The sequence below is a fragment of the Melozone crissalis genome, unplaced genomic scaffold, assembly GCF_028551555.1.
Source record: "Melozone crissalis strain CALT ecotype California unplaced genomic scaffold, PUWL_Pcris_2 ptg000018l_1, whole genome shotgun sequence".
Classification (NCBI taxonomy): domain Eukaryota; kingdom Metazoa; phylum Chordata; class Aves; order Passeriformes; family Passerellidae; genus Melozone; species Melozone crissalis.
In genome coordinates, this window is record NW_026535796.1 from 23,296,001 (window position 1) to 23,308,041 (window position 12,041).

At 44.2% G+C, this 12,041-nt stretch overlaps 1 protein-coding gene across 2 annotated transcripts in view; it reads right to left on the bottom strand.

The window, feature by feature from the left end:
• Positions 1-12,041, bottom strand: part of GALNT16 (polypeptide N-acetylgalactosaminyltransferase 16) — a 74,351-nt gene that overhangs the window by 6,724 nt on the left and 55,586 nt on the right. For both annotated transcript variants that reach the window (XM_054275898.1, XM_054275899.1), the window contains exons 10-14: positions 8,656-8,782; positions 7,637-7,729; positions 5,421-5,504; positions 4,262-4,403; positions 2,883-2,999 (exon numbers count right to left, since the gene is read on the bottom strand). In XM_054275898.1, coding sequence (XP_054131873.1) covers positions 2,883-2,999; positions 4,262-4,403; positions 5,421-5,504; positions 7,637-7,729; positions 8,656-8,782 — 563 coding nt within the window. The remainder of the gene's footprint in view (positions 1-2,882; positions 3,000-4,261; positions 4,404-5,420; positions 5,505-7,636; positions 7,730-8,655; positions 8,783-12,041) is intronic.

A 12,041-nucleotide genomic window follows, 5' to 3' on the forward strand; every position in this document is an offset into this window, starting at 1 on the left:
TATTCTCCAAATAACATTATGGATAACATCCATCTGCTTTGAAATCTAGTTCTGATTATGCAGAATAGCTTTTGGCTGGTCTTCTGCTAGCAGTGCCAGCTGTTGCTGTTGTATGATCAACAGGATCATGTTGCCAAATAGATTTCATTTCTGGTTTCTTTCAACCCAAGGGAGTCTGAGAGCACCAAAAATCATCTGAAGTGTGACTATTGTCTTATATCCTCCTGCTTAAAAAATTCTAGACTTATTTTGAGGTAATAGTCTAAACACAAATCACAATACTCTAAAGCCTCTGCTAGAGTATTACCTATATGTCAAATGGACTGGTTTGAGCACTCAAAACTAACAAAAAATTATCTGTCCTTGGGACATGCTTAATGCAAAACAGCTGTGTAGCATGGGCACAGCTTCAGCATGTTTGAAAGCAGAAACCAACTTTAGGAATTGTGTGATGCTGTCATAATGATCTAACCAATCTACTCCTGGGACACTAAAAACCAAAGCTACCACATATACCATCTTTTGTCAGAAATGTTGCTTTTTCATGACTCAGACAAAGACATGAAATCTACATCCAGAAAAATCCAAACATCTTTCACCACAGATCTCTGATGACAGTGACAGGAAAGACGTTCAAAGCTGGACTTCCATTACTTAGGATGCTGTATGTGTGATATGTGTGATGCAAGGTGCCCACGCTCACCCTCCTACACTCAGACCACATCACATACTCAGGGTGCTTACTTGTCATTTCCAGCTCTGCAAAGGAGCTCAGCTGCCCTCCCTCCACCCTCCATTCAGCTCCTCTGACTTTCTGAGAAGCCCACTTGAACTGAGAAGTGGGTACACTCACGCACAGTTTGGAAGCACTGCTCTCCCCCAGCACTTGCACTTTGGGCTGTGAGTATCCATGGGGAGACAAGGCAAGCTGTAGGGCAGCTGAGGGAATTTGTTCCTTCCAGCTTTGCTCTTTCTTGGAAATCAACCTCTCAAATATCAGGAGGAGAGAGAATGGAATAGTTTGCAAGATGACTGACTTCTAGCTAATTAAAATCCAATGTCAGTGTTGACAACAATTACTGTTGTGTTTATGAAAGAAAAGAGCCATAGTAACATTCCCTAGGAACACAACAAACTTGAGCATTGCAAGTAGAATTGGCTTTATAAGCAGAAATTTGAAATGGGAGTTTGGGACTACAAAAACGACCCAAATGTTTAAGAACATTTAAACTCAAATTACATTAAAAATTCAAATGCACCTCTCCCACTTCACCTTATCCATTCAGCTGCAAGGCAGTTTAGAATGGCAGCTGCAATTCAAATCAGTCTCTAATTATTTGAAATGCTTAAACAAAATCCTTGCTTAGAGTCAGTTGGTTAAATCATCTGCTAGGTCGAGTCTTGGTGTAAGTGCAGTTTGCTCACATAAGGTAATGGAAAACAATAGCTCACACTCTTAAGTGTGTGTATGTCTTTATAATGAGCCTGTAAATAATCAACACATCAAGACTCAATAAATCCTATTCCAGCAGCAGAATAAGCCTGCTTGTGTTACTGTGAATTAATCTCTCTTCTGGCTTCTGATGCAGCCTGTCTCCACCCTCCTTGAGGGACCCTTGTCTTCCATGACAGAGGAAGCAGGGAAAGACAGCTGATTTTGGCAGCTGCTGAAGTCCTCTCTGCTGCCAGGGAAGAAAATACTGTGAGGCACATAAGGAGAAACTAAGTGACCTAATTACACAGCAATGGGATGAGTGATTGCCAACAAGAAAAAGGAGCAGGCAAGCACAGCCCACCTGGGATACCCTTACAGATTAATCCAAACTCAGAGTTTTCCCAGTGTATTCATGGTGACAACTCTTCAAGGCATTTCTGGATTAACCAACCCTCCACAGGTCTACACAGGTTTTCCATAAATGGGCAGGACTGAATTTCAATGCTTTCTTTCAGGAAAAACTAATTTCAAGGATCCATATAGTACTAGAAAGTACTGAAAAAATAAAATGCTGATGAGAACTTGTCAAAGCTGGGCTGTCTTCTACATTTGGGCTATCAGAACAACAGACATGTCAGAAAGCAGAGTCAGCACAGCCTTAGATGATAGAAAACTTGTTCTCTCTTGCTGTAGAGGGAAGCATGGAAACTAGGAATGAAACAAGTCCAATCTGCTGTCTGCCAGGGTTGTGTTGCTCCCTTTTGTGCTTTGCCCAGTTCTGATAAAAAGGCACATCACATCTCTGCTGAGGGCACCCCAGCCATTGCAGAGGCCATCCCTTAGCTAGTGTTGAAGGCAAAAGGACTGATTTGTCCTGACAGATCAGGGATGCACATCTTGGAAACAGCATAAGTCAAAGAGCTGCATTTTGTTGGGAACATTACTGCTGTGTATTTTTCCTCTAGGGAGCAGTTCAGGTGGAACATGCAGTGCTTTATGTCAGACAGTATCTCTTAAATGAGTTACATGCACTCAGTTTTAAAGGTCTGCTCACATGTCCAAAGACAGCACAAAGAATACAGGTATCTCACTTCAAATTAAATAACCAAATGATAGCACATACCACCCTTCCCTTAGGTATCCCAAAGCAGTTGCCTCACCTACCTCTCTTTGGTGCTATGCTTCATCCAGGCACCAATCTGGCTGCACATAAACTCACCCAAGAAGCAAAGCTGGGGTGCTGCTGAGCTGGAGCCAGCCCTGCTGCCGAGGGCCCAGGCAGAGCAGACACCCACACACTGCACCTCCTGCTTGGTCACACACTCTCTCATGCATCCAAGCTTACAAAACACACCAGAGAGGGAGATGCAGAAGATGGGAAGGACTTTAATGTGCTTTGGTAGTGCTGGGTTTGCCCCTGCTGAGAGAGAGGTGCACAGTTACCCACCTGTCTGCTGTCCTTTTGACTGCAAGCTTCCAGAGTGATTTGAGAACCAGTAGAGAAGGAGGCAATGGAAAGACACTTGTCCTGCTGTCTAATTAAAGGGTCACTGAATGTCCACTCCTTTGGAATAAGAAAAAGGAAGGTTCCATTAGGATCCCAACAGCGATCAGATGAGGGAGAGAGAGCTTTTTCTATCAGATATTTTAAAACCCTCCATCTTTTGCTCTCTTCCTACAAAAGGCTCCCCGGGAAGCACCTACCACAGCAGATGTCACTTGATCAGAAGTTTATGCTCAGGCTTGGTGCATCATCACCATTTCAAAGTCTGCAGCTGGCTCCCCTCACTATCTGAGGTGTCTGATTAACCCATGATCCCATGCAATTCTCTGCTCTGCAGCTCTACAGATGCAGGCCTACAAAGCAAGGAGCCCTGACATACATGATGTGCAACTGCTTCTGCATATTTTACACACCAGATATGTTCTCTAACAGGTATCTGGAACCTATAAACTGTTAAGCAAAGCAAAACACATGCAAGCATATCCATACATCACCAGCATGCATAAGGGACATGCTGATTAATGTTTTCCTTCCTCTGACCAGATGAATACCTGATCCAATCAAATGTTACTACTATCCTTTCCCCAAGGAAGAGATACAAAATGCAGTAGGTTTCAAAGATTTCAGATGGTAATGACACAGACCAATGAGTCAGGTTGAATGGCACACTGAATGCTGGCTGCAAACTAGTTTCCAGTTGTTAACAGATGTGCATATGTGATAACAGATGTGAATATGTATTTTCTGGCATAAAATACCCTACTGTGACCCTTAACTTTCTCAAGCTGCTTCCAGTCAGAGAGTCTGAGTGCAGATCTTCACCTTGTATATACCATCACAGCTCCACTGCAGTTAGGAGAACTGCACCACATTACTGCCACAGGGGTCAGCGATTTAAACTCTATTTGTGCTTTATACAGGAACACATCTGCAATACAGCACAATTCAAGTCATCTGCAGCTACAACTGAGCTGGCAGAGCAAGGAATGTTTCTAATCCCAAAAAATCTCATACCCACATGCCAGGGTAGTAGCCACACACAGCCCCAAAATGATTCTCAATGAGTCTGTCACTCCCTGAGCATCTGAGCACCTGTTGTCCCTGAGAGAAGAAAAACTTCACATGCTATGCCTGACTGCTGAGTCTGTTGAGCTAACAGAGCTCTGAGAGATGGGCTTCTTTTTCTGCTTACTACTGAAATCATTACAGGGTCAAATTGCTCCTTCCTTCACCTCCACATCAACCCACCAAGGCCAGAGATGCCTCTTCATTCAGGTCATTACAAGGGAAGGAACAAACCAGCAAACTGAAGCCTGCCTTACCTGAGAGACAGGTGGATTGTTCACCGACCCTTTACAGTTTCCCATGCCAGCCAACACAGTCCCTGTGGTATCCTGTGCCTGAGACTCCAGACAGTTTCCTCCTTGTCTAATTATTCCTGGAATCAACTCTTTTTCAGGAATCCTTGAAATAAAATGACAGTTACATAGTACTTCATACTAGAAATGATCAAATTGCTTCCACATTTATAAGGGCTTAATTTGCCTCTGACTGAACACAGTTCCCTATATTTGACAGAAAATGAACAATATCATGCTGTCCACTGGAAATATCTGGAGAAGGCAAAAATCAAGGGAGAACTTGGTCAGAGGACTAGTACTTTTGTTTCAGAAGGCATACCAAGCTCTTTAGGGGTACCCTAAGCAGTTTCATGTTATGATTCTGAAATTCTGAAAGAGGCTGTTTCCAGCAAAAAGCCATATCCACACTGATTTGCTCTGCCTCTTCCTCCACCCTTTTCAGTCTTCTCCCCAGCTAACACATACTCTTGCCTCATTGGTAGGAATGCAGGAAAGATTTGTCAAGGCCAGACTGCAGCTGGATGTTTCAGCCTCCACTCACAGCCACAGACAGACGTGTAAAGATGTGTTGCCCTTCCTGAGCTATACACATGTGTGCTGGTTTGCACATGCCAACAACACAGCTCTACCCAGGCTGCCTCCCAGCTGGGCAAGGACACAACACTTCTGTGTCCTGACCCAGGGCAGGGGAAGCCACAGGAACAGCTGCTTCTGGCATTCCTTAGAGCCTTCTCTGAACCACCCAAACCTCTGCACTAAGGCTGTCCAGCTCTACATGGCTCAACTCCCTCCAGACAGAGCATCCAATGGACAGAGACCAAGTCAAAACTGGGAAGGGTGTAGTGGACTGGCTCTTGTCTCCACCCTACATTCTGAAAACGCCACTGTTGCACATCTCCAAGGGACAGCTGTGTGGGGCAGAACAGAAGGCAGACCTTTTGCAGAGCTGTGACAATACAAGCCAGGAAAATACAGGAGGTTTCTCACAAAAAAGAAGAACAGAGAAAACCTTTTCCAAGCATAAGTCTCTCTTTTGCCCACTGCTGTCAAGGCTCATGTTCCCATTGTGACCCACTTCCCAAATCCCTCAGAGATTTCTACAAGCAAAGAACTGACTCACTTGAGCTCAGGGTAGACGTTCTCCAGATACCACTGGAAGGATTTACAGTTCAGTTTGTGTCGCAACTCCACTCGATCTGCAACGCTGGAAACACAGGCAGTTTGCTGAGGATAAGGCAGTGAACAGGAGGGAGTGGAACAATGAAGACTGGCCAGGAGGTTTGAGGGAAATTACATTACTTTTTGCCATTACTCATTCTCCCACATAACTGTTGCTGGGTTCAGAGCACTGGCAGTGACCTGAGGTGAAGATGAGGAGAGAGGCAAGTGGCAGGGAATAGAAATGAAAAGCAAACACCTTCAGAGAGCTGTTCTTGCACTTTGGCTCAGAGCAATGGCAGGGCCCAGGTCCTACCTTGTTAAATAATACATTGCAGTAAAACTGCTGTAAGATCAGGAAAGTGTTTGTGCCTCTGGGTGCCCCTGTAGAGGCATACCATGAAACCTGCACAACAATCAGCTGCTGAAAAGGCCCAGAAAGTGTTTGTGCTCAGGTACATTCAGATGATTCATCTGTGTGTGCTAAAACATGTCTCTAGCTCATGGCAGCAGGTCTAAGCTGAGGTTGGAGAACTGAGACCTGAAGAACTTATTTATTTGTTCTTAAGCAGTTTGGGGAGAGGGTGGGAGTAAAAAGGGACATGAACTCAACATCTCAGAAGCTGTCTGCTGTGGCAGTCCTGCTGATTTGTCTGGCTTTAGCTGGCTGAAGAAGAGGATTTCCCTCCAGCAGTCCTACTGAGCAGTGAAACCAGGAACTCTTGTCTTTAAGCTCTAACACTACATTTGTGTGTTGGGAAGGAATTTCAGTGATGCCCGTGTACCTCTCCATCCTCAGCCCACAGAGGCCACTGTACATACACATGAGGTCACATACCTCAGGGGAACGTTCTGAGATTTTATATCCACACTGGAACTGAGGGGAAGGAGGGTCCATTTTAGGGCCAATTGTCAGTGACGGTGTCAAAGGTATTTGCACACTAAAATCTAAACTTAATGCGGGTTCACAGAGCTGTTACTACAGGAGATTACCTGAAGTCTTATGCTCTGCTCCAGTTTTATTCAGCCAATGCTGCCAGTAAAGTCACTAGGAAGGTCTGTGCAAACAAGAACTGCAGATTTTGCCACTAAAACACGTGAGCAATAGATCCACACACAATATGCAATAGTCTGTTTCCTTCACAAGCAGCAGGGTTATTTGCTATGTGGTCCCAGTCCAGCTGCTGCAGTCAGCTCAAGGACTGATAAATTAGGTAGGCAAAGTTATTTTTATGAAGATATGTAATGCATCATGATAATAAAGCAAAGTGTACAGGAATAAAAGTGACCTGGTTGTCATAAATAAGTAGGAGATGAATCATTATCCTGTGCAAACACATTTGAGATACAACCACATTTGCCAGGTCCCTACACTGATACAACAATAGCCTTTTGTTCATAGGCAGATAAAACCCACAGAAATGCAACACTCCTGGGATTTTTACATTTATTTGGGAGTCATTGGGAGTTTGAGAGCACAGACAGCAAGCTCTCCTCTCATCCTAGGTTTGGTGTCCATTGGGAGTTTGAGAGCACAGACAGCAAGCTCTCCTCTCATCCTAGGTTTGGTGTCCATCACTGATTTCTGGGTCACAGAGAACTGTTAAGCTGATAAGAATGAATCCCATGTGGCCTGAAAACAGCTTTAGCAAAGGTGCTGTTAAGAAGCACAATTCTGCAGACTGTGTTTCTAAATCTTACCATCAGCCATGCTCCCTCCTGCTCTACAAACCAGGCAAACTGCCCTCCATCCATCAGGAAAGTGGGGAGTGCACCAAGTGCAACATGCCCCATGTGCCAGCCAGCCACGCTTGCCCTGGGATTCTCCATCTGCACAGGAATTTAAGCTCAAGATACAGCTCACATTTCCAAAACAGCTGCATGCTGTGATAGAAAAATATTCCTGTCTAGCCACTTCAAATGTCTGGTCTTTTAATTTCATTACAGATCCCTTTGGCCTTCTGCTAACAAATGATTTATGCAGCGTTACTGGGGAAAAAATTAAGTGAATTAGAAGCAAACCTCATTAGCCAGACACTCAAGCTACAACCTCCTTGGCAAGGCAGGCATTCAGAGCACCTCTCTTTCTCACACTTAGCCCTAGAGAAGACCTAAAAACTACTTCTTGCTACCAAGGGGTTTACCAGAGCCCTCCTACCAAGGTCTGGGGCAGCTTACCTTCCAAAGGCCTTGCCGATAGCTGAGGGCCTGGCCTCGTAGTAGTACTGCTTGTACTCATCCATCCACACCTCCGCTGTGCGCTTGGTGTTCCTGCACCAAGGGGGAACAGATGCTGTGTTGAGGAGAAGCTCTGCTGCAGAACCTGCCCTCCCTGCCCTCTCAGGAGCAGGCCCTGCATGGGCAGACCCCCTATACCTCAGCAGGTTGTGGGGGACAGCCCCAAACACAAAACCAAGAAGGCAGAATGGGTGGGTAGAGATTGATTGTGTTAAGTCTACGAAGCCTTGCAAGAACACTTCAGAAATTAAGCATTTATCGGCCATAGTTTACCATTACTTTTGTGCATGTACTTCCTCTGCAGAGACACCAGGCCTGATTGTCACCAACACACTCATTTACAGTATCTCTTTTCCCAGATTAGAATAACATGTCGGGATACTGTTTGGAAAGCAGCTCTGTCTAACCTCTAACCTCCTGTCCAAATCAGACTAGCTTCATATTGGGTCATGTTGTTCAGGGTCTTCACTGGTTGAGTTTTGAGATGTCCAATGATGGAGATTTCACCATCTCCCTGGGGCCCTGAGGCAGCACTTGACCACTTTCATTGTCAAGCCCTTTATCTCAACTCTCTTCCCAGCTGTGCTGCAGTAGAAGCTGTCCTCAGGGTGTATCTTAGAGCATGTACAGCTCAGAGACAACAGAGATGTCCAAGGGCTGCTGATACCTCCACACATGTCACAGGGCAGCATCTGTGAATGGCCAGGGTGTCTCTCTGGCATACTGCTCCCCATGCCCCTCAACAGAGACTGAGAGGGAATGAGAAACACTAATACCAATAGTAGAGAAGGGAACAGGTTTTGTTCACAGAAAACAGCAACTCATCCTTCCCTTGAGAACAGATGCTCAGCCACAAGCTGTTCTCCATTACCAGGGAAAAGCACAACAGAGAATTCAGACTTGAGACATGCCCAAGACAAAGGTAGCCTAGCTGCTCCCAGGAAGTACCCAGCACCTACTTGATGTAAGTCAGTGCGTTGCCCTCAGGGAAGTCATAGGGATGGCGCTTCCTGAACACGTGTCCCACTCGACTGCAGGGAACAATCTCCAAGCTGCCACCACACATCCACACTCGGAAAGAGAGCTCTGGAAGAGACCCCAAGAGTCATACAGCTGCAACAGTCCTGAGAAGGGCACTTCTCTTGCCCTTCTGCTCTAGGTGTATTGCCTGCATCAGTAAAATCAGGGAAAGCAATGCCACGGTGAGAGCAGAGAAACTGTCCTCCCTTTGTTAAAATGGAGGCAACTATTGCAGCTCAGGGACTTCCAAGCCTTCTCCAGTCCTGCTCCTCTGTGGTCTCATTTCAGTGAGACACCTTTGCATTTGACCAGGTCTTCAAGGCTGCTCAGGATGGCATCTGGCAACAGACTGAGACCAATCCTACACACAGCCCCTGTTTCAGACTTTGTTACTGTCATCCCTGCCCACAGATAGAATTAGAAAGGAAGAACTTACTGTGTAAAGCAAATCATGTGAGGAAGAAAGGGAGTTTAGAAGATCAGGGGAAAGAACAAAACAAGAGGGTACAGGGAGTCAATGTCTAGAGCTAAGTCCACTCCCTCATACCTGTATGTTATCCACCCTGCAATAGTTCCTTCTTCTCATTTTGGTTGGCTCTATTACTAATGAACTAGAGCAACGGACTGTGTTGTAGTTGCCTCTGCTGGGGGAACTGCTCAGAGCAGATACCAGTTTCATACAGCATGACTATGAAAATACAGAGAGAATCCTGCTACTTGAAGAAATCCACCCTATCCTGAAACTAGATTCAACATTTTGCTAAAAGATTAGAAGAGCATGGAGCTTTGATGTGCAGGCACTTATTTGCATCACAGAAGGTATGTGACCTTGCTAAAGCTTTTGGGTCTGTCCTCACTGTTTTAATCACTGCCACACCAGTGGGGTAGTGGGGTTTTCCACTTTCAATTCATGTGGTGATGAAAAGAGAAGGAAGAAAGAAAATTAAAATTAGCTGGGTGGTTTGGTTGTCTTTACCAAGGGAGCTTCATATTGTACAGACTGATTACTTCAAAAACTTGACTCAGCGGGGATCCCCCTCCAGTAATGCCCGATTTATGCAGCTCTGATGCTTAGAAATGAAAAAGAAATTATGTATCCAGACCTAATGGATGTTTGAAACCATGTATACACACTAATATCTTCCCAAGATCTTATCTTTCTCCACAGCTTTCCTCTCTGCGTAATAAGAGTTAGTTTAAACAGTGAGTTGCAGGGTGGGGGGAGATGGGGCATCTAATGCAGCTTCTCAATAAAAGACCTCATGTGGTTAGAATGCATTTTGTAGTATTTCTTACTAGCACTTTTCTCTCCTGACTCTTATCCAGAGGTAATTATTTTCAGATTCTTTTTAATAGGGAGTTCCAGACTTGAAGAGAAGAAGGGTTTTAGGAATGAACAAATAAAAAAAACCATAAGTTTCTGTGTGGTGATGTGTCCAGCTGACATCTGCTCTCCTGGAATGAGCTTCTGACTCACTCTGGCCTACAACAAAACCAGAACTCTGAGTCTGGTATGTGTAATTTGAAAGTGATGTCCATTTCCAAGGAGACAATTTCTCACACCATATTAGACAGAACCACTCTCTCATCTACAAATGAGGACCTAAGTCAAACAGTCCCTTCCCACCCAAAATTGTAGTATTTAGTATAAAAAATGTTTCAGAACATTAACAATATTTTTCCTTGATCAGAAAACCCAGTTTTCAATTAAGTATGGTAAACTGTTTTTTAAGAGGTTAAATTAACCGTCTGAATTCTTCAAGGAAAATTAATACATTTTGTTGTCAAATCCAGGTTGGTTTCTATCCCTGTGCTTTCAGCAGCAACAGACTTGATGGATGATGAGGGACAAGTGACAGAAGACATTGAATTTACAGAAAAACCTCCTAACAAGGCAAAACTGGCAAGCTGAGTCACATATAGCCTGGCCCAGTCACTGCCAGGCTTTACAAGAGCTATTTCAAGGAGAATGAAGCAAATTCTGTGGTTTTGATCAGCTCTATACAGAAGAATGGCTGTGAGCATGCAAATAATTTACTGCTGCTCATGGCAGAGAGCTCTACTTAGCATCATGCTACTGACATATGGACCAAACTACAACACTGGACTCCCAGGTGGGCAGAAGAATATTAAGAAATATTCCTTCTCCATCTTTGGGGTTTACAGCTTCTACACAGTCCCAGCTCAGAGGCTGGCAGCATGGCCAAGTGGCTGGCTTTGCAGCTGGAGCAGGGCTAGTGATGGCAAGGAGCTGAGCTTGACTCTGCTCCTGAGGGACATAAGGGAGGGTTCTTCAAGCCTGGGTTAAAGCTTCCTGTGACTTCTGCCACAGTGCTCAGCTGATGCTACTAGGACTGCTGAGATTCCTATGCAAGCACCATTTCATATCTCTTTTTAATATAACGAATACCATAAAACTGAATCCAGATTTGGGAAAACAGAGAACACTCATTATTAGACATTTTGTTTTTAAAAGGTGGTACCTTGAGAGTCTGTTATCAGCCCAAGATATTATTTTAATGGTTTTAGAAAGCATCTCAGAAAGAGGCAGCTCTCCCAGCTGTGTTCAGAGAAACAAAGGTTTCCTCTTCCTGACTATTTCATTCTTTCTAATTGGTTCTCCAGGTGCTAGGAAACACCATATAAATCCTTCTTTGAGAGGTTTTATTTACACATCTGTGATATTTATGGAATCTATACAAACAGATTTTTTTAGTTTTTGCAGCGTTAGCTACAGAGAAATCTACTTAAGTTGGTTACAAAAAGTAAGGCTTTTTTCTTCTCAGCTCCATCTGCACCATTTCTAAATTAATGCCCCAAATACTTGAGGTATCCATGAACCTCTCTTTAACACTCACCTTGCTTTTGTCATTAACACCTGGTGACATTGCAGCATCCCTTCACACAGGGCCAAGAGAGATGCCTGGCATATCTGTGCCGCTATTAAGTGCAAGGAGATGGGTTTAAGCACCATACTCTAAAACAGCATGTGAGTGGACAGACTACACTGAATTCCTCAGATGTTTGTAATGCCCTAGTCTGCTTCTAAATTTTTGCACTCTGAGTCTATTTGTAACCAAACTCCACTTACAAAGAGGCTTGTTAAATTAGGAAAAATCTCTCTGAGCTGTCAAGCTGAGAGAGCAATTCAGATTTATCTGCAAGAGAGGAACAGGTATAAGAAGAGGCTGCAGGAGTGGCAACACAGAATGTCATGAGAAGAACTGGAGGAATAGTCTCCAAAAACAAGCAACAATTTAAACATCAGGAGGCTCTTCTTTCTTTCTTGTACTGTGGAAGCTCCTCTATAATAGCACATATGCCT